At 35.8% G+C, this 23142-nt stretch overlaps 1 protein-coding gene across 1 annotated transcript in view; it reads right to left on the minus strand.

Annotated features, from left to right (window-relative positions):
• Positions 1–23142, minus strand: part of CATSPERE (catsper channel auxiliary subunit epsilon) — a 172862-nt gene that overhangs the window by 59106 nt on the left and 90614 nt on the right. Inside the window, exons 10-11 of the mRNA XM_053604723.1 lie at positions 13149–13645; positions 1388–1861 (exon numbers count right to left, since the gene is read on the minus strand). Of these exons, the coding sequence (XP_053460698.1) occupies positions 1388–1861; positions 13149–13645 (971 nt within the window). The remainder of the gene's footprint in view (positions 1–1387; positions 1862–13148; positions 13646–23142) is intronic.

Raw genomic sequence — 23142 nt, forward strand, 5'->3', positions numbered from 1 at the left:
TATAGTTTTAAATGCTTAGAAAACAAGAAAGACTAAAACTAAATGAAATAATCATTTAACTTAAGAAGCAGGCCATAGACCACTAAAGTTAGAAAAAGAAAGCAGAATTGAAGAATCAATAAGGACTAAAGCAGAAATTAAGAAATTAAATTGAAAAGTAGATTTGAAAAACAAAATATTTCCTTTCAAAAGGAAAAGAAAATAAAAACAAAACCTCCTAAAAATAATAAATAATTTCATGCAAGCCAAACTAACAATGGGTGGGCACAAACAATATTGTAAATGAGAAAGAGAATATAATTACAGGTACACAGGAAATCTATGAGTTAATAAGGGAAATTTTGGTCTATAAATTAGAAAACCTACATAAAATAAATGATTTCCTAGGCAAACACAAATTTCTAAAGTGGACTCAAGAGGGAATGAATCAAGAACTAGTAAATTCTGTCAATGATGACTCTCATTAAAAATTTTTTAAAAGGACTAACTACTATTAATTGAAAGTTTACATGTCAGGCATGTTTAAGCATCTTATATACAATCCTTTACCCTAATTAACATGCCAATCCCGTATTGTAGCTTAGAAAACTGAAAGCTTAAAGAAGTTAAGCAACTTGTTCATGGATTTGAGCACAAATCTATCTAAATCTATTTTACTCGTTATGGTTGAAATATGTCCCCTCCAAAAGATGTGCTGAAGTTCTGACCTCCACTACTACCTTAGAATGTGATCTTATTTAGAAATAGAATCATTACAGATGTAGTTAGGTAAGATGAAGTAATACTGGAGTAGGAAAGACCTCTATTCCGACATGGCCATTGCCCTTATACAAGATGGTTGTGTGACCACAGAAGCGCACAGGGAGAAAGCCACGTAGCGACAAGGCAGAGATTGCAATGATGCAGCAAGATACCAAAACTTGGATGAACAAAGGAAAGATTATGCTATAGGTGTCAGAGGAAATATGGCCCTATCAACATCTTGGTCTCTGTCTTTGAGCCTCTAGGACTGTGAAACAATACATTTCTGTTGTTTAAAACCACTTGGTTTGTGGTACTTTGCTTGGGGGCCCTAGGAAACCAATACAATAGCACAGCGGGTGATGCACAGATGCGTAAGAATGTAAGTTAGAATCTGCTGATTGGCCAAAATCGAACACTTCCCTCCTCCCCCAAGAAAAGAATTTTAATTTGCTCTTTTGCTACGTGAGATCATAGTTAACATTAATTGAATTAATATCTATTTATTTCTAAATGGTAAAAAGTGCACCTTCAAAAGTACCACATATTGGTGCATTAAAAGTTGTTACATCATTAAAAGGAAGATGTCTACAATAAAATCTAGAATAATTTTGGTAGAACAAGAATTATTATGAGAATGCCTTACCTATAAAAACATCATGAATAATACTGTCATTTGACAGTGCCGATAGATTTCCATTTCCTGTAGGTGTTTGTAAAACCCCAATAACACTGAAATTATGATAACAATAGTAGAGCCTATGTTTGTCCTTTAGTATCAATTCTGGTGCTGCAGAAAATAGAAAATATGGAACTAGAGAACTGTCAATGGGGACATCTAGTGTAAACTCTTGACACACCCACTGTTTTGAATCTTCATTATATATCATTATAAAAGTCTTTTTGGTGTCAGTACATGTAATGCAATAATTTAATACCACGCTAACTTCCAGAGGGTGTCCTGTATATACAACATTTTGTATAGTCAGAGTGGTAGCTGGTGATAGATTTAGAAGATTTTTCAGCTCTGCAGTAGTTACTATTCTGACAAATTTGAGATGACTATGTTGAAGATAAATTTCATTTTCTGTCCAGATTGCCATGCTGCTTCTTCTTTTTTCTGTCTGTGACAAAATTAAAAACGATTAGAAAAATCTTTGATTTTAGAGACAAGTCTAATAACTCCTGTCTTCTAGTTTGGTATATGTAAAAATAAGAGGTAGTAACCACTAAAGGTTAATTTGTTTTAGTATCTTTTTGAATGAATACTTTAGGGATAGATATACATTAATAGAAATAAATCATATGATTTATAAACATAGAAATAAATTATGCCAGAACCTTTATTTTATTGTTTGTTTCTTGAGACAGGTTCTTGCTCTGTTGCTTCACTAGAGTACAGTGGCGTCATCACAGCTCTCAGCAACCTCAAACTCCTGGACTCCAGTGATCTTCCTGCTCAGTCTCTCACGTAGCTGGGGATACAGATGCACACCAATGCGCCTGGCTAATTTTTTTATTTTTAATAAAGACAGGGTCTCTCTGTTGTTCAGGCTGGTATGAGCTGGCCTCTGGCTGGTCCTGACCTCAAGTGATCCTCCTACAGTGCTAGGACTAAAGGTGTCAGCCACGGTCATCCAGCCAGTAATTTTGGTTTTTCATATATTTTTTCTCTTAATAGGAATAACAACTTTTAATTTCCTTTTAAATCTTTAAAGCACATAATCCTTCTCTTTCCGTATGTATTTATCACTTTGGCCAGGAGTGCCCCTTTGACATTGATATTTACTAAGGTTGTGATATAAAGACACCTCAAACATTTACTTATGTTCGGAGCTCTAGATTCCCTGGATATCAAACAAAGAGAAGAGATAGTTTAAAAACTTAGACAAATCAACAACACCCATTTTATGGACAGGTTTTTAGAGGTGAAGGGCATTCAGAAACTCCTGTATCACCCTTTCTGCCCTCTCCCCACCTGTTTCTAAATCTTAGGGGATTTTTTTTTTTTAAACTTAAAATGTAACTTTATGTTCATCAATCAAAAGGAGTCTATTGAGCACAGGTTGTCTTCCTTATTTTACTTAATGTACTAATATCTAGTCTATACTCAAACAAGATGTAGGCAAATATCAAACTGGTAACTAAAGAAAAAGACAATTTGGGATAAAAAGTCATTTTACTAAACAAAGATTTCACTTTAAATTATAGAGCTCAAGGTGCTGGAAATGAACATGTGGAACAATCATTAAAGAGGAAATAGAAAAAAAAAAGATGAACCCTTTATAGAAGGAACCCATAGCCATTCTTATTCTTTTTTTGAGACAGAGTCTCACTATGTTGCCCTCAGTAGAGGGCTGTGACATCACAGCTCACAGCAACCTCAAACTCCTGGGCTTAAGCGATTTGCTTGCTTCAGCCTCCCAGGTAGCTGGGACTACAGGCGCCTGCCACAACACCTGGCTATTTTTTGTTGTAGTTGTCATTGTTGCTTGGTAGACCTGGGCTGGATTTGAACTGCCAGCTCCAGTACATGCGGCTGGTGCTCTAGCCACTGAACTACAGGTGCTGAGCCAACCATTCTCATTTTTGACAGGGACATGGAGGAGAAATATATCATAAACATGACAGATGAGAATTGAATTCCAAGGAGTCCCCACCATGGAGTGAATTTTATTTACCCACGAATGTTTCACTGTAGATCTTCACTTACTGCTGGAGCACAGTAAGCCAAAGGACTTCAGGCAAGATGGGACAGTTGAGAGGTCCTCCTGAAGATCAGGGTCTCTCTAAAGTATGAGGCAGTAACCCTCTGAAGACAGAAAGAGGGCAGGCACCAGGCAGGAAACTTGAGAGAAACCCATCTGTACTTTAGATTCTCAGCTCCATGACTGGGAATGGGATATGAGAGCTGAGAGTAACTCTCCCTCTGAGACATGAGATACGCTTGGGCTTTACTCTGGGTGTGACGCAGCCTCCCTACTAAGATCGGAGGCAGGGAAACAGGAGAGAGAGTGAGAAAGGAAGACAGAGAAAGAGAGAGAGAGATCCTTTAATGCACCCAAATCTGGAGGCAGATGAGAGAGGAAAGAGTATTACTCAGTGACCAAGAAGGTGGAAGGTTGGCTGTAAAATTCTTTCATGGTTCGAAAGTTAGTGGCTCAGCTGTAAAGTATGAAGAGGTCTCTGGAATCTTGTCAGTGCTAAGATACCTTGCATGACTAAAGAGAAAATAACTATGATAAAAATGTTGAAGGATCTACTGGACAATATGGGTAACATGTAAAGATATGGGCACTTTTAGGCATTATATGGAATGATTTTTCAAAAGAACAAAATGGACATTCCAGAAATAAAAAATATATCAGAAATAAAGAAATTATTAGACAGAAATAAGAGCAAACTTGAAACAGTGGAGGAAAAGAGAGTGAACTTGAAGACAGATTAATAACATGTACACAAACTGAAATGTAAAGGAAAAACACAGTGAAAAAATAATGAATAAGTCATCTGAGATCTATGGGACAATGTTTAAATGGTCTTATACATGTGATTTTGACATCCTAGAAGGAGAGGAAAAAGAGTGTGGAGTGGAAGACATTTTTGAAGAGATAATGGCCAAAGACATTCCAAAAGTAATGAAAAATATGAGCCTAGAAATCTGAGAACATGAAGTCAGATAAATTCAAAGGAAAACACATGTAGGTACACAATAAAACTTATGAAAACTAAAGATAAAAGCAAATCTTAAAAACACTGATAGGTAAAAAGACAAATTATATACATGAGAACAATGATACAAATAATGTCTGACTTCTTACCAATAATGATGGAATTCTTAAGATAATGAAATGAATATCATTTTTTTAAAAAACAAAAAAACAATAAAAGCCATCTATCATCCTAATTCTTTTTTTTTTTTGAGACAGAGTCTCAGTCTGGCTAGATTGCAGGGGCCTCATCATAGCTCACAACAACCTCAAACTCTTGGGTTCAAGCGATTCTCCTGCCTCAGCCTCTTGAGTGGCTGATACTACAGGAGTGAACCACATCTGGCTAATTTTTTTGATCCTATAGTTCTTTATTCAGTGAAAAATGTTCTTCAAAAATGAAGGTGAAAAACATTTTTTTCCTAGAGAAATGCTGAGAGAAATTGCAATACAAGAAATTTTAAAGATCTACAGGCTAAAAGGAAATGAAACTAAAAAGAACTTCAAATATGCACAAAGAAATAAAATATACCCAAGGGTATATATATTTTGCTATCAGTTTATATTTATATATCTTTAAGACAATTGACTGTTTAAAGCAAAATATTAACAATGTATTATGGGATAGCATATTTAGAAATAAAATATGAGACAAGTATACAAAGAATAGGGGTATAAATGGAAGAATATAATTATAAGGTATTATACTGTTGAGAAGCAATTAGACTTTGATAAATTAAAGATGATTGTCCTAAAGTCCAGTGCAACCACTAAAAAATAGTTTTGATTTGAAAAAGAATCGAAATTGATTCTTTTTGATAATTGAAGTACTAAATTTGAAGCACTAAAAAAAAAAAAAAAATGCATGATTCATCCAGAATAAGGCAAGAAAGGAAAATTAAAGGAACAAAGACCATGTAAAGTTAATAGAAAACAAATGCCAAGGGGGCAGAGACAAGATGGCTGACTGAAGCCAGCTTTCCACAGAGGTTCCCGTTCAGAAGGAGAGTTAAAGGACAGAATTTAGCAAGTAAACTAGTGGATTAGAGCTGCACCAAGAGAGAAGGTTGAAGAACACACATCAAACCTCCTGAGGCGAGCTGCGACCCCAAGGATACAAACGAAAGGTACAAAATCCATCACCAAGCTGATGGGAGTCCCCTCCCCCATGAGAACAGCTTGGAGTGCCCCACAAACAAACGAGCAGAGTTCAAAGGTCCTCCCACTCCACTCCATGGGAGAGACCCTCTAAAAACTGGACCTACTTCCCCTACTAGGGTGCCACGGCATTCTCCTGGCAGGCATAAAACTGTATATATTCTCTACCTGCAATTCTGAGCTCCAAGCACTCCCCTCCACTCTCACTCTGAGGTCTGGAGGCCTGTCCCCCAGGAGTCCAGATTCTTGGGTGATTTCTCGAGGGGTGTGGACAGGGCCTAGTCTGCAGCTGATCAGTGCTGATTCTGTGGCACAGGAGTGAGGAGAGGACGGTCAGCTGAGAGAGAACCACACTGGAGCGGCAGTACCCCAAGGCGCAGAGCAGCAGCCATTTTTGGCAACAGTAGGGCTCACTTCTGGATATTCTGAAGCCACACCCCCTGTCTTCCTGGGCAACCAGAGGCGGCGGGCATCTTCTCAGGTGGCAATTACCGTGGAACAGATCTGGGATCAAAACGCAGGCCATGTGAGTAAAGGGTTTGCCTGAGGCGGTACCGGCCTGAATGGAGAGCGGGGACTAGAAAACGCATGCGAAGAGCTGGGAAATTCCAAGGGAGGGGCTGACCCAGAGGACTGCTTTACTGAGCCTAAGACGCACCTGGCCCTCAGGGGATCATCCACCTATGGAGGCTAGAACTGATAGCTAACGGAATACAAACCTGCAGGAGCAAAGACAGGGCCTGAGGCACAGGCTCTGGGAACTCAAAACAGCTTCTCTTCTTCAGGGGAATTTAGCAGGGACAGAAACAAATTCCTGCAAAGTTGTTCTGTTCTGTCAGTAACATCAATCAGGGGTGGGGCTGGAACTGAGTGAACTCCCCCCAGCCTCCATCAAGCGCCCGAGGTTGTCAGGCCTCACCTCTCCCCAGCAGAGCGCAGCGGTCTGGCTGAGCAGATACAGATTTCCTTGTAATTCAGGCAGGTGCAAACCCCTGGAGTATCTGTTCACTAGAGGCAACTGGGTCAAAGCCCTGCGGGGCTATCAGTGACTGGGTGTGACAGAGGTGCAAGGTGGGGAATCTTCCCAGACTAATCTATTTGCTGGGTGGGTCCTACTGACTTCACGGAGCATGGGAGCAAGTCATATCTGAGTTGTCACCAGATTCCTGTGATCCAGTTGCCAGAGACCTTTTAAACTCTCCCACCTGAGACAGGTGCTGACTGAGACAATTGATTTGGACCTTTTGAACTGAGCCAATCACCCAAGGACTATTCAAGTGGTGCCCTGGGTGTGTGGTTGTAGGAAGGTTTGATTTTCCTTTTCTAATTGTTGCCTGTGGAGGGTGGGGTGACTTAATTGCTGGTATTTCTCCACAGCTGAGACTTCAACCCAGAGCAACTGTTTCACTAGGGTCGAACAGAGACCAGCTGAAAATAAGACAGAACCACTTAGCCCCACCACACCAAACAGGTTCCCAGTTTCTCAGGCCATAGCACTGTACAGGTCTTCGACAAAGCTCCTGGGGAAAAATCAAAAGGTGTAAAACAATCATGGGGTGGAATCAGTGGAAAAACTCTGATAACATGAATAACCAGAATAGATCAACCCCCCCAAGGAAAGATATGGCAGATGTAACTGAAGATCCCATTCATAAACAGCTGGCCAAGATGTCAGAAATCAAATTCAGAATTTGGATTGCAAACAAGATTAATAGAATGGAGGAAAATTTGGAATGAGAAATTCGAGGAGCATTTCAAAAGTCAGAATTACAAATTCGAGGAGAAATTCAAAAGTTGTCTCAAGAATTTAACGAATTAAAAAAAATAATGTAACGAATTTAAAGACAAAACCAACAAAGATTTTGATGCACTGAAGCAAAGAATTTGCAGCCCTCAAAGATCTGAAAAATACAGTAGAATCCCTCAGTAACAGAGTGGAGCAAGCAGAAGAAAGGATTTCTAACATTGAAGACAAAGCCTTTGAACGCTCCCAAACTCTCAAAGAGGAAGAGAAATGGAGAGCAAAAACGGATCATTCTCTCAGAGAGCTCTGGGATAATTCGAAGAAGGCTAATATCTGCCTCATTGGAATCCCTGAAAGTGATGAAGTGGCCTGGCAAGGCACAGAGGCCCTTCTCCATGAAATTATGAAAGAGAATTTTCCAGACATGCCAAGAGACTGTGAAATTCAGATAGCAGACAGTTTCAGAACCCCAGCATGACTCAATCTGAATAAGACATCCCCCAGGCATATCATAATTACCTTTCACTGAAGTTAATATGAAGGAAAAAAATTCTGAAAGCAGCCAGATATAAGAAATCCATTACCTACAAAGGGAAGAATATTAGAATGACTGCAGATATCTCTGTTGAAACTTTTCAAGCCAGAAGAGGGTGGTCATCGACTTTTAATCTCCTAAAGCACAATAACTTTCAACCCCAGATCCTGTATCCAGCTAAACTGAGTTTCATTTATGATGGAGAAATTAAATTCTTTAATGACATTCATATGTTGAAGAAATTTACCATAACGAAACCAGCTCTTCAGCATATTCTCAGACCTATCCTCCATAATGACCAGCCCAATCCTCTACCACATAAGTAAACTCACTCAGAAACTTTTGATCAAACTCCAACTTCCACAGTGGCAAAAGGATTAAAAATGTTCACTGGACTTTCAAAAAACTCAATATCCAAAATTTTACCAGACTTATCAATATTCTCTATGAATGTGAATGGCTTAAACTGTCCTCTAAAGAGGCACAGGTTAGCTAACTGGATACAAAAACTCAGGCCAGATATTTGCTGCATACAAGAATCACATCTTACCTTAAAAGATAAATATAGACTCAGGGTGAAAGGATGGTCATCCATATTACAGGCAAATGGTAATCAGTAAAAAGCAGGTGTTGCAATTCTATTTGTAGACACAATAGGGTTTAAACCAACAAAAGTAAGGAAGGATAAGAATGGCCACTTCATATTTGTTAAGGGTAATACTCAATATGATGAGATTTCAATTATTAATATTTATGCACCCAACCAGAATGCACCTCAATTTATAAGAGAAACTCTAACAGACATGAGCAACTTGATTTCCTCCAGCTCCATCATAGTCGGAGATTTCAACACTCATTGGGCAGTGTTGGATAGATCCTCCAATAAGAAGCTGAGCAAAGAAATTTTAGATTTAAACCTAACCATCCAACATTTGGATTTAGCAGACATCTACAGAACATTTCATCCCAACAAAAACTGAATTCACATACTTCTAATCAGCCCACGGAACATACTCCAAAATCATCTTGTGACATCTTAGGTCACAAGTCTAACCTCAGTAAATTTAAAGGAATAGAAATTATTTCTTGCATCTTCTTGGACCACTATGGAATAAAACTTGAGCTGAGTAACAACAGGAATCTGCATACTCATACAAAAACATGGAAGTTAAATAACCTTATGCTGCAGGATAGCTGGGTCAGAGATGAGATTAAGAAGGAAAATGCCAAATTTTTGGAACAAAATGACAATGAAGACATGAATAGTCAGAACCTTTGGAATACCACAAAGGCAGTCCTAAGAGGGAAATTTATAGCACCGCAAGCCTTCCATCAGAGAATGGAAAGAGAGGAAGTTAACAACTTAATGGGACATCTCATGCAACTGGAAAAGGAAGAACATTCCAACCCGAAACCCAGTAGAAGAAAAGAAATAACCAAAATTAGAGCAGAATTAAATGAAATTGAAAACAAAAGGATTATACAACAGATCAATAAATCAAAAAGTTGGTTTTTTGAAAAGGTCAATAAAATAGATAAACCTTTGGCTAACATAACCAGAAAAAAAGAGTAAAATCTCTAATCTCATCAATCAGAAATGATAAAGACAAAATAAAAACAGACTCCTCAGAAATATAATGAATATTACAAGAAACTTTATTCTCAGAAATATGAAAATCTGAAGGAAATAGACCGATACTTGGAAGCACGTCACCTTCCAAGACTTAGCCAGAATCAAGTGGAAATGTTGAACAGGCCAATATCAAGTTCTGAAATAGCATCAACCATAAAAAATCTCCCTAAAAGGAAAAGCCCAGGACAGATGCTTCACGTCAGAATTCTATCAAACCTTTAAAGAGGAACTAGTACCTATATTACTCAACCTGTTCCAAAATGTGGAAAAAGAAGGAAGACTACCCAACACGTTCTATGAAGCAAACATCACCTGATCCCCAAACCAGGAAAAGACCTAACAAGAAAAGAAAATTAAAGACCAATATCATTAATGAATATAGATGCAAAAATATTCAACAAGATCCTAACAAACAGAATCCAGCAACACATCAAACAAATTATACATCATGACCAAGTTGGTTTTATCCCAGGGTCTCAAGGCTGGTTCAATATATGTAAATCTATAAGGATAATTCAGCACATAAACAAATTAAAAAACAAAGACCATATGATTCTCTCAATTGATGCAGAAAAAGCTTTTGATAATATCCAGCATCCTTCATGATCAGAACACTTAAAAATATTGGTATAGAAGGGACATTTCTTAAACTGATAGAGGCCATCAACAGCAAACCCACAGCCAATATCGTATTGAATGGAGTTAAATTGAAATCATTTCCACTCAGATCAGGAACCAGACAAGGCTGCCCATTGTCTCCACTGCTCCTTAACATTGTAATGGAAGTTTTAGCCACCACAATTAGGGAAGAAAGGCGATCAAGGGTATCCATATAGGGTCAGAAGAGATCAAACTTTCACTCTTCACAGATGATATGATTGTATATCTGGAAAACACCAGGGATTCCACTATAAAACTCTTAGAAGTGATCAAGGAATATAGCAGCATCTCAGGTTACAAAATCAACATTCATAAATCGGTAGCCTTGATATATACCAACAATAGTCAAGCTGAAAAAACAGTTAAGGACTCTATTCCATTCACAGTAGTGCCAAAGAAGATGAAATATTTGGGAGTTTATCTAACAAAGGACGTGAAAGATCTCTATAAAGAGAACTATGAAACTTTAAGAATATTTTGGGGTGAAATTTCCTAAGCTTTACCTAAGACTGCCTGTTTATCCTTAATTCCTAAAAGACATTTTTTTTTCTCTGAAAATAGAATTCTGGCCCTTTTCTTTCAATATTTTAATAATATTGTTTCATTATCTTTAGCCAGCTAGGAATTCTGATGAGAAATATGCAATCATTTGAATCATTGTTCTCCTAAATGTAATGTGCTATTTCTGTTTGGCTGCCTTCAAGTATTTTGCAGATTATGAATTTCTTTGCAATTACCTTGCATGGCATTCTCTGAACTTGTTGACCCCAGTATTCTCGTATCTTTGGTCAAATATGGGAGGTTCTAGCAATTATTTATTGAAATATTTTTCTACATGATACTCTTTCTCTTTACCTTCTTAATCCAATAACATAAAATTAGAACTTTTGGTATAGTACTATAGGTCTCTGAGGTTTGATTACATTTTTATAATTTTTCTCTATATTATTTAGACTGTTTTCTGTATTTTATTTTCTATTAATATACCCTCAGTTTAAAATACTGTTTTCTGTTATATCATCTTCATTCCATTATTGGGCACATATAATTTTTATTTCAGTCATTGTATTGATATCTAAAAATCTCTGGTTTTAATTCTTAAAATGGCTTTTAAAATTCTTGTTCTTGAAAATAGTTTCATTGACTATCTCCCTCACCCACATACACATATAATTTTAGGTTGACAATAACTATTTCAGCTATTTGTAATTTTTCTTTTCTGTCTGGATGCTTTTAATATTTTTTGTTAGTCTTTGATAGTTTATTATTTTGTATCTGTGTTTAATCCCTATATTAATTGGGATTTTAATATTAGTATTTCTGAAATGAAAATTAATTCTTAGGACTTTACCATTCTGTTCTAGTCTTTCATTGTGGAATTCTGATTAGATACATGTTGGGTCTTCTCTTTTCCCTTCTTTCCTCCTTATCTCCTAATCCTTTTTCTTGTTTTCCATCAATTTTTCTCTGAGTTATTTATTCCATTTAATTGCTTCTTATCTAATTTCCAATACATTAGTTACTTTTGTTGTAACTTCTATTTAACCTGACAATTGAATTTCATGTTTCATTTATTATTAATTGTATCTAAATTAATCACATAAAATGTAATGTTTAACACTCATTTTTACATTTAAAAAAAATCTGAAATCTGATCCAGAAAAAGTTCCAAAGGAGCTCAGGAAATTTCAGCCCAGAATATGATTCCTTGGAATAAAGATAATTTGGAATTAAAGGCCATTGGAGATCAACAAGCCTTGGAAGGGGCTTTCTCTCTATTGCATAAACCAGGCAGACCCTGGTTTAAAAAGAACAATTAACTTCTCTTTCCTTCCCTGTTATCTCAGTATATTTCAGGAAAGAATATCAAGAATACAACCAGAGCTGCCCCAAATTATTTTAAATATAAAACATATCTCTCAAGTTAATTTAATTTGCCAAGAGAATCATTTACAAATTAATGTTTCCCCCCATTCATTAATTCTCCCAAGTATCTATTCATTCTCCCTAGCAGCCATTTATTGCCCCTAAACTGAATTACCTATATTCTTTACCTCCTCCTCTCTCTCTCTCTCTCTCTCTCTATATATATATATATATATATATTTATTTATTTCTGGACCCCATTGCTAAATGGGGTAATCACTCTGTGACTCTCCCTGTGTGCATAATAAACTTTCTCTTAATAATGTGCCTCAATTGTGAGTTGATCTTTTAGTGAAGTTTCAGGAGGAAATGGGAAGTTTCCCCTCACCCTTACAGTACCAAATAGAAATGCATACAGCTCAGATTTATCACAAAGCAAGACTGTATGTAAAGATTATACAGATTAAGATACAGAATATTGTCAGAACTTCCTAAGTGCTACTCATGCCTTCTCCCAGTCACTACCTTTTCCTTCTATGATAACCACTATCCTAATTTTATGGTAATAATGTTCTTGCTTTTAGTTTTACTATGTCTATCCATTTGATAGACTATTCCCTTATTTATGTTTTCCATAAACCCACTACAATGCCCAACTAGTTTTTCTATTTCTAGTAGAGATGAGGGTCTTGCTCTTTCTCAGGCTGGTCTCAAACTCCTGAGCTCTAGGGATCCACTCACCTTGGCCTCCGAGAGTGCTAGAATTACAGGTGTGAGCCATTAATTTTCTTTAGAGCTCTTAGAGTCTTCAGGGAAAATAATATTGGGGGGAATTTTGGCCATATTAAGGTAAAATCATGCTACCATAATATAACAAATACATCATAGCACATAAGATTAATTTTTTGTTGTTGTTAGAGGTGCATCTCTATTATAAAAGCTACTTAGAGAACTTGGGTCAGAAAGATAGAACTGTTTATAGTCTTAGATAAAATAACTATGCAAAGAGCTGTATAGCATTGTCTCTGACACATCCCCAAATGAATGAAATGACAAATATATCTAAACATGTATTGTGATATACATACACATAATATTTACTAACCTTAAGTAAATATTTGGTCCAACACCATTTTCTTGTTATAATGCCCATAATTCCATTATCAAGTATATTTTCATTTCTTCCCAGTCTTTTAAATCCATTAACAGTTTTTAGGTAAAGAATGCTATTTATTAGAAAAAATATTCCTTGCGGAAATATAATCACATGAGTCACACTTTGTCTTTCAGCATCACTCAGAATGTTTGGAGGCACTCTGACTGTAGTCCATGTACGGAATGAGTCATTTGTTTGATAGGTCTCCATATCAGTTACTACAATAGCAACTGAAGGAAGACAAGCAATTGCTGAAGTTATTAACTGACTACCAGCTTGTGAAGAGATTGGTAAAAAGCCAGGAGTATCAGGTAGAGTTGGAATAGGAAAAAGGAGCAGAAAAAAAAGATCTGCAATAAAGCAATCTTGAAAAGTCACTAGGTTTCCTTTAATCTCATTTAGAACATCATCTATTGTCATTGGTACTAGGATACGCCAGGTCCTAAGAGAGGAAAAAAAAAAAAAAAAAAAGAATAAAATGATCTTTCCCTTCCTGATCCATCCTGCTGCAGTATTGGCATTTATAATCTTAATTTTTTAAATTAAAATAAAACCTGGGTAAAACTAATAAAATAATACTAAAATGTTACCACTGCCAGATACCTTCTCATATTTCACTCTGGTCCCAAAGGAAAGCAATCTTCATTCTTATAGCTCTTTATTCTAAAATGTGTCTCCATATTCTCAAATGAATACTCTTATATTTAAAAAAAATTTTTTTTTTATTATTGTTTGGGATTCATTGAGGGCACAATGAATTAGGTTACCCTGATGGCATCTGTCAGATCAAGTCCCTCTTATAATTGTGTCCTGCCCCCAAGAGGTGTGCCATACACTGTGACCCCACCCCCTCTCTTCTCCCCTCTCCTTGCTCCCTCATTCCTCTACCCCCCTTGTATTATAGCTCATCTACTGCCTTCATATTAGAATTGAGTACATTGGATTCTTGCTTCTCCATTCTTACGATGCTTCACTAAGAAGAATGTGTTCCACTTCCATCCAGGTTAATACAAAAGAGTAAAGTCTTCATCTTTTTAAATAACTGAATAGTATTTTATGGTATAAATATATGACAGCTTGTTAATCCATTCCTGGGTTGGTGGGCATTTAGGCTGTTTCCACATTTTGGCGATTGTAAATTGAGCTCACATAAACAGTCTAGTGCAAGTGTCCTTATGATAAAAGGATTTTTTTCTTCTGGGTAGATGCCTAGTAATGGGATTGCAGGATCAAATTGGAGGTATAATTTGAGTTCTTTGAGGATTCTCTATACTTCCTTCCAAAAAGGTTGCATTAGTTTGCAGTTTCAGCAGCAGTGTAAAAGTGTTCTCTTCTCTCCACATCCATGCCAGCATCTGCAGCTTTGAGACTTTGTGATGTGGGGTAGTCTCACTGGGTTAGGTGATATCTCAGGGTAGTTTTGATTTGCATTTCTCTGATGATTAGGGATGGTGAGCATTTTTTCATGTTTGTTAGCCATTCGTCTGTCTTCTTTAGAAAAGGTTCTATTCATGTCTCTTTGTGTGACTTTTGGCTCTTGTCTTTCCATTTTCTCATCCATTCCTTTTATTGTCTTTATCATCCATATTTTAAATTCCATTTCTGTCAAGTCCATTAATTCTTTATATGTGGAATCTTCTGCAGTAGCTGCCTCATGGTTCCTTGGAGGAGTTCCTCTATTTTGGTTTCTCATGTTGCCTGAATTTTTCTGTTGGTTCCTTTTCATGTGTTCTTTCTTCTTGTTCACCTTCTTGTCTTCCACTTTCCTTCTTACTGCCCCCTTTACTTCAAACAGAAGTCCTTCCTGTTGATCACAGTATGTTTTAATATGTCACCAGGACACCAAGTGGTGCTGCGGTTTTTTTTTTTAGGAGACAAAGAGTACAGCCAGCAACCTCTGTGGTCCTTAATCCAAACTTAGTTGCCTTTGGTGATTGCCTGATTGTTTCCACAGCATTCAGACCATGTGGATTTGGGATCTTAAAGCTCCCAAGACTCCTTTAGGGGCAGGTCTTACAGTGCCCCCTGACACCAGTTCCTGTGGGGTGCAAGAATCCCTCAGCCTGTCCCATGAATGGACACAAGTGCTTTAAGCCCCAGCTAAGACCTTCCGATGACCTTCTCACAATGGCAGCCCCCTAGCCTCTGAGACCTTCTCAGTATGGCTGCCTTGCCAGCCACCAAGCCTATGACAAGTCCACTCCATCCAGCATTCAAATCTGGTTGCTGTTCAAGTCTGCCCACTCTTCTAAGCTTTCCACTCAACGTTCAGGTTCTCCCAACTATTGAAAACTCTGGTAAAGCTTCCTCCCATCCCAGCCCTCTGTCGGAGGGGGGCGGAGGGAGGAAGCCAATCCTAGCCAGTTGCAATCACTTGCCTAATTCATCAGATTTACACCACTCAGGATCATATGCTGTATCCAGGTCACCATCTTCTTGCTGTGTTCCCTGAGCTATGATTCTGGGCAAGGTGTCTGCTCCAGGTAATGCTGGGCTCTCTTTTTTTTCCTCAGACATTCTAGGAGAGTTCATCTGAATGATCCTTCTATTCTGCCATCTTCATCCATTCTATTGCTCTTTATTAATCTAAAATTTTTGTATAGCATCTACTGCTTTCTTACGTGGCAGATGAAGATGTATCTCTCATGTATCATGCCTACTTATACATTTTTCTCCATCTCTCAAATTAATTATATTAACTTTTTAGTTAAATAAATGGAATGTTTATATTATTACTCTTATGTTAATATTGCTTACTATTGAGCCAGTTCTACTATAATTATGTTTTCTTTTTAAAAATTTTCCTGGAGTTAATAATTATCTCATTAAAAAATTGTTTTCTAGGTCTTCTAATAAGTAGTTAAAATAGTATTTCCAATATTTTCCATGTGTTAAAGGTAGAGGTAATCTAGTATTTGTTTCCTGGGATTTCCCTTCATTACTCACTGGGTCTAAAGGACCATTTACCACATCTACTCTTTGATCTTTCTTGTTTTTCTAAAGCAGATTCTTCAGTACCTTCCCGTGAAAGGCATCTAAATATACCTTTTTTGAGAAGCTAAATATCTGAAAATATCTTTATTTTACACTCCTGAGGAATAGTGGGTTAGGGAGAAGGCATTTTTCTCCAGAATCAATAACGAGAAAGTCAAATGACATATTAATTTTTTAGATTATTAAATGGATTGTCTTTCTATAAGTTTTTAGGATCTTCCATTTTTTTCCCTTGTCAGTCTAAAATTTGACAGAACAGAGTATATCTTTTAAGGTGAAAACACAGAGTAATTTGTAAAAAACAACAACAACAACAAAAAAAATTCACTCTGATCATACATCTTAAGAGTAACAAAAATTTCTGTTGAGAGTTTCTCATCAGAGCAATCCAGGATATATCAGGCTAAAGTATGTTCAGTTTTTGAGCCTCTCATTTTCTCAAGGAATACATACTTGGATTGGTGATGATGGCATTCTGCCCGCTCAGAATCCTCACATTGGCCTAGGTCTTGCTAGGTCAAGGGGTTCTTACATTGGAGCAGTTGTGAAACTGCTATCAAATCTCTTTTGCCCTAGACTATACCATTAGTAAACTCAGTGCAATTTCTGCTTTATTTAAACCACATCACCTAGCTTGAATATTGGTTACAATTGCAATTTATTAAATCACCAGTACCATTTTGTTACTTTGTCTACTGGTTACACAATAATCTCACATATGCAGTCACATTACAACTAGGCATTTGTGATTTCGTTTGAATGGACATTTGATAGAACTCATCACCTAAGGCCTACCCAGGGAATACTGCTCTTTTTCAATTTTCTGTTATCTATAATTTTGTTTTCAAATTTTACTTTTTAAAATTTTGACCACAAGCTTTCAAATTTTTCTCTTCCTTTCCATTTTATATCATTTTAGTATATATCTTCTGTTATTTTGTGTAGATGCTATTCATATTATCTAGAGTTCTCCAGAGATACAGAATCAATAGAATAAAATAGAATACATGAATATACTATAAAGAAATAGATTATGAGAGGTTGGCTTTCACATGATTATGTTACCTCCAAAATCCAAAGAGGCTCACTAGGCATCATTATATCTCTTTCTTGGTTGTAAGATGGGCCAGATGCAACAACTTAATTTTCACCTTAGAAAGGATATCTTAGTATATCTTATACCACAGGACCACTAGAAATTTTACTTAGGTGGAAAGCCCCTAATTTTAGTTGGCTTATTTCTCAGTCTTTGGCATGCTGATGTTTTATGAGCAAGTCTAAGATCATTGTTACTTCTTGCTCACTAGATCCCATCAGCATAGTGTCATCAATGTAATGAACCAGTGTGATATCTTATGGAAGAGAAAGGTGAACAAGATCTCAGATTCCTGTGAACCAAATTAGGATATAGAGCTAGAAAGTTGAAACATCCCTGAGGTAGGACACAGGTATTGCTGGCCTTGCCTACTGAAAGAAAACTGCTTCTGAAAGTCCTCATTGACAAGGATGGAGAAAAAAATGCATTTGCCTGAAAAATAGTTGTATACACATACAATGTCATGGTGGACATGTTAATTTGCTCAAGCAATGAAACGCATCTGGTACAGCAACTGTAACTGGAGTCACAACCTGGTTAAATGAGAATCCATTGTCATTCTCCAAGATCCATCTGTCTTCTGCACAGGCCAAAGAGAAGAGTTGAATGGGATGTGACAGGAATCATTATCCCTGCATCTTCCAAGTCCTTGATGGTGGCTCTAGTCTTTGCAATCCCTTCAGTAATGCAATATTACTTTTGATTTACTATTTACTAAGTTAGAGGCAGTTCTAATGGATTTTGTGTGGATTTACAACACAAAACTTGCTCTCATTCCACAAAAAAGAATGAAATCTTGCCATTTGCAACAATATAGATAAACCTGGAGAATATTACAGTAAGTGAAATAAGCTGAGCACAGAAAGAAAAATCTTGCATGTTCTCACTCCTTAGTGGGAGCTAAATATTAAAAATAATTGACCTCTAAGGTTATGGGGGGAGGAGGAGGAAAGCAGAAAGAAGGATGGAGGGAGGGGGTGGGGCCTTGGTGTGTGTCACACTTTATGGGGGCAAGACATGATTGCAAGAGGGACTTTGCCTAACAATTGCAATCAGTGTAACCTGGCTTATTGTACCCTCAATGAATCCCCAACAATAAAATTAAAGAAAAAAAAATATAATTGACCTCAGGGAGACAGTAGAATGATGGTTACCAGCAACTGTACCTTATTCCAATTTGATTAATATACATTGTGTGCCTGCACCAAAACATCACATGTATGCTATAAATATATACAACTGTCATGTACCCATAATAATTAAAAATAATTAAAAATGTGCTATTTGGTTTATAGCATATATAGATGTAATGGTCATGAAAATTATACCAAAATAGGGGGAAAGATATAGAGCTACATAGGAGTAAGATTCCTATATCTCTCTGAAATCAAATTAGTAAAATATCCAAAGTAGTTTTTGCTGATATGTATAGGGTAAGTTCTAGAAAAACAACTAAGAAAATATCTCAAAAAACATAGTGAAAAAAATCATTAATGGAATTAAAATGTAACACTGGAAAACATTCACTTAGTGCCAAAGAAAACAGTAAAGGATGAATAGAAGAACAAAAACAGATGTAAAAAATGTAGAAAAGAAAAAGTCTAATGGCATAACTGGATCCAACTATATTAGTAATAACATTAAATGTAAGTGAACTAAACAGTTCATTCAAATGGTAGAGGTTGTTTTCATGGATTTATAACAAAAGATCATCTAACTGTGTACTGTCTATAGAAGATATATTTTATATTCATAAATAAAAATAGGCTGAAAGTAAAGAAATGAAAATGATATATCATGCAATGACATGGAATGGCTATACTAACATGAGACAAACTAAATCTTAAAATAAAAAGTTACAAAAATAAAAAGGAATCTTTTATGATAAGATGGTCTGTCTATTAGTAAAGAATAGCAATTATAAACATATATTAGTTTAACAACAGAGACTCAAAATCCATAAAGCAAAAATGATAGAATGTAGGCAGAAATACAATTCAACAGTAATAGTTTCAGATTTAATACCCCATTTTCAAAAATGGATAGAACTAACAGAAGATCTAAAAGGAAACGGAAGATTTGAACAATGGTATAAACCATCTAGAACCAAGAGACATCTAAAGAACACACCACACAACAACAGCAATACATATGTATTTATATGTTCTTCACAAGTGTATACGGAACATTCTCTAGGAAAGATGGTATGTTAGACCATAAATCTCAATAAATTTCAAAGGACTGAAAATCTACAAAGTATTTTCTCTGACCATAAAGAAATGAAATTTAAAAAATCAATAAAAAATTAGAAATTCATATTTATCTGAAAATGAATTAACACACATTCAAATAACCAATGGGCCAACGAAGAAATCACAAGAGAAAACAGAAAATACTTTGAGATGAATGAAAATGAAGACACAGCATACCAAAACTTATGAGATGAAGCAAAAGCAGTACATAAAGGGAAATTTTTAGCTGTAATGACTATATTTAGAAAAAAGAAAGATTCCAAATCAATAACCTAACCTTTCACCCTCAGGACACTAAAAAAAAAAATAAGGGCAAATTTAACTTATAGCAAACAGAAAGAAAGGAATAATAAGTATTGGAGGAGAAATTAATAAAATAGAGAATAGAAATAGTAAAAAGCAATGAAAACTAAAGTTGGTTCATATAAAAGATCAGCAAAATTGATGAATTTTTAACCTGACTGACTAAAAAGGAGAGAAGATTCAAATTACTCAAATCAGAAAGGAAAGAAGAGAAAATACTACCTATATTACAGAAATAAAAAGAATTGTATACATTGTTATATATAAGAAGGGTACACTAAGAACAATTATATAACCAAGAATTAGATAACTTAGATGAAATGAGAAAATTCCTAGCATGACACAAAATATTGAAATTGACTCATGAAGTAATAGACGATTTGAATAGACTTAAAATAAATAAATAAATTTAATCAGTAATAATTCTTTTAGAATTACTCACAAAGAAACCCCAGACCCAGATGGCTTTTGGGGAACATTTCTACTCATTCTATAAGGCCAGCATTACCCTAACACTAAAATCAGACAAAGTATCACAAGAGAAAAACTATAGAGCGATATCTTTTATGAATATAGATACAAAAATGCTCAGTAAAATACCAGCAAATGGAAAGTAGAAACATAAAAAGGACTTATAAGACCAAGAGGGATTTATGCCAGGAATGCAACATTTGTTCAACATCCCCAAATCAATAGATGTAAAGGACAAAACCCATAAGATCATTAAAACAGATTCAGAAAAATATTTGAAATACCCATATCCCTTTATGATAAAAATACTCAAAAAATTAGTATTAGGATAAAAGAGGCCCTCCTCAATCTAATAAAGAGAGCTATGAAAAGCCTACAACTAATATCATACTTAATGGTTAAAGACTGAATATTTTCCCTCTATATTAGGAACAAGACAAGAATATCTATTTAATACTTTCACAATTTCCATTCAATATTTGTACTAGAAAGGTTCTAGCCAGGGCAATTAAAGAAGAAAAAGAAATATACTTGTCTGTCAGGTGTGGTTTAATTCTGAAGTTTCTTTCTGGATTTCCTCCCTCAATGATCTGTCTAGTGCTGCTAGTGGAGTGTTGAAGTCTCTCAGAATTATTGTATTGTCCCTTTTCTTATTCTAGTAATGTTTGTTTTATAAATCTGGAAATTCCTGTGTTAGGTGCACATATATTTAGGATCACAAAATTTTTGTGTTGAATTGATCCCTTTATCATTCTACAGTGACCTTTGTCTTTTTAACATTTTTAAAAATTTTTACTGTTCTTGATTTAAAGTCTGTTTTATTGGGTATGAAAATAGCCATTCCTGGCTGGCTGTGGTGGCTCATGCCTGTAATCCTAGCACTCTGGGAGGGCAAGGTAGGAGGATTGCTTGAGGTCAGAAGTTTGAGACCAGCCTGAGCAAGAGTGAGACCTTGTCTCTACTAAAATTAGAATAATTAGCTGGGCATGATGGTGTATGTCTGTAGTCCCAAGTATTCAGGAAACTGAGGCAGGAGGATTGTGTGAACCCAGGAGTTTGAGGTTGCTGTGATCTAGGATGAAGCCATGGAACTCTACCTGGGGTAAGAGAGCAAGATTCTGTCTCGAAACAAATAAATAAACAAAAAGAATGTAAAATATTCACCTCAGGCCACATATGGATGTAGATCTAAACTTAACATACCTAATAATAGTCTATGGTAATACAAATTGCTACATGAAAAATGAAGCTTAAAAATTGTCAAGTAGCCTTGAAACCCCTAAAACCCCAAAAGAAGGAATTGGAAAAGAAAATGCAGAAACCTAAGACTCCCAGCAGAAAAACCACCACCATCAAATACTTGATAATCAAAACTTACAAACCACATAAGAAAGTAAACTGCCAAGATGGAGAGTCAGCAGACAAAATAAATTGAAATCTGGCATGGAAAATGTTAAAAAATAACAGAACAATTTGAATAGTATATAAAATATGTTTGAAATAAATAGAGGAAAATAGATTAGAAATTATAATAAAACGACTTTTCATAGTCATTTTCATATGGCTAAGAAAATAGGCATATTTTAAACTGCTCTGCAGAAAAGTAGTCACATTTTTAAAAAATAAAAATTCTAGACACAAAAATATAGTCATTATATTCAAAATTTTAGAGATGATTACAAAGTAGATTGGATACAGGTGGAGAGATACTTACTAGAAAAGGATAGATATGTGGAAATTAACCAGAATGCAGTGCAAGCAGGTAAAAAAATATAGAAATATGAAAGAGGTTAAGAAACAATTTAAGGGGTCAGGTGTGGTGGCTCATGCCGTAATCCTAGCACTCTGGGAGGTCAAGGTGGATAGATTGCCTGAGCTCACAGGTTTAAGACTAGCCTGAGCTAGAGTGACACCCCAACTCTAAAAATACCTGGGCATTGTAGTAGGCAACTATAATCCCAGCTACTCAGGAGGCTAAGGCAAAAGAATTGGTTGAGCCCAGAAGTCTGAGGCTGCTTTGAGCTATGATGCCATGGCACTCTACCATGGGTGACAAAGTGAGACTCTGTCTTTAAAAAAAAAAAAAAAAGACAGAAACAATTTAAGCATAAGGACAAATCCTAACATGTGCCTAATAATTTTTTCCAGAAGTGAAATTAAAGAAAATGACTTGGAAAAGGAGGAAATATTCATAAAAAAATTTCAAAATTTATTAAAGGTCTAAGCCAACAGAATGAAGATTGAAATGAAGTCTCAAGTACCTCACAATGATATCATCGAACATCAAAGAAAGAAAGAAAATCATATATGCTGCCATGCAAGTAAAGCAGATTACCTGCAATGGAATATCATTTAGATTGACAGATTTTTTTTTATCAGCAAAAATAGGATGAAAATAATAGAATGATATTTTCATTGAGCTGAGGGGAAAGAATGTTAATCTTAAACTGTAACCTTAAATTGTAAACTTTTATTCTAGAGTGAGGGTGAAAAAATCCTCATGCAAATAAGAGCTTACATTTCAAAAAAAAAAAGCATTAATATAAAGAACTGAAGAATTTTATTATAATAATAATGAATCTAAAATTTCTTTGCTCAGCATCTTATTGGAGGATCTAACACTGCCAAAGGAGTGTTAAAATCTCCGACTATTATGGAGCTGGAGGAAATCAAGTTGCTCATGTCTGTTAGAGTTTCTGTTATAAATTGAGGCACATTCTGGTTGGGTGCATAAATATTAATAATTGAAATCTCATCATATTGAGTATTACCCTTAACACATATGAAGTGACCATTCTTATCCTTCCTTACTTTTGTTGGTTT

The sequence above is a fragment of the Nycticebus coucang genome, chromosome 10, assembly GCF_027406575.1.
Source record: "Nycticebus coucang isolate mNycCou1 chromosome 10, mNycCou1.pri, whole genome shotgun sequence".
NCBI lineage: Eukaryota > Metazoa > Chordata > Mammalia > Primates > Lorisidae > Nycticebus > Nycticebus coucang.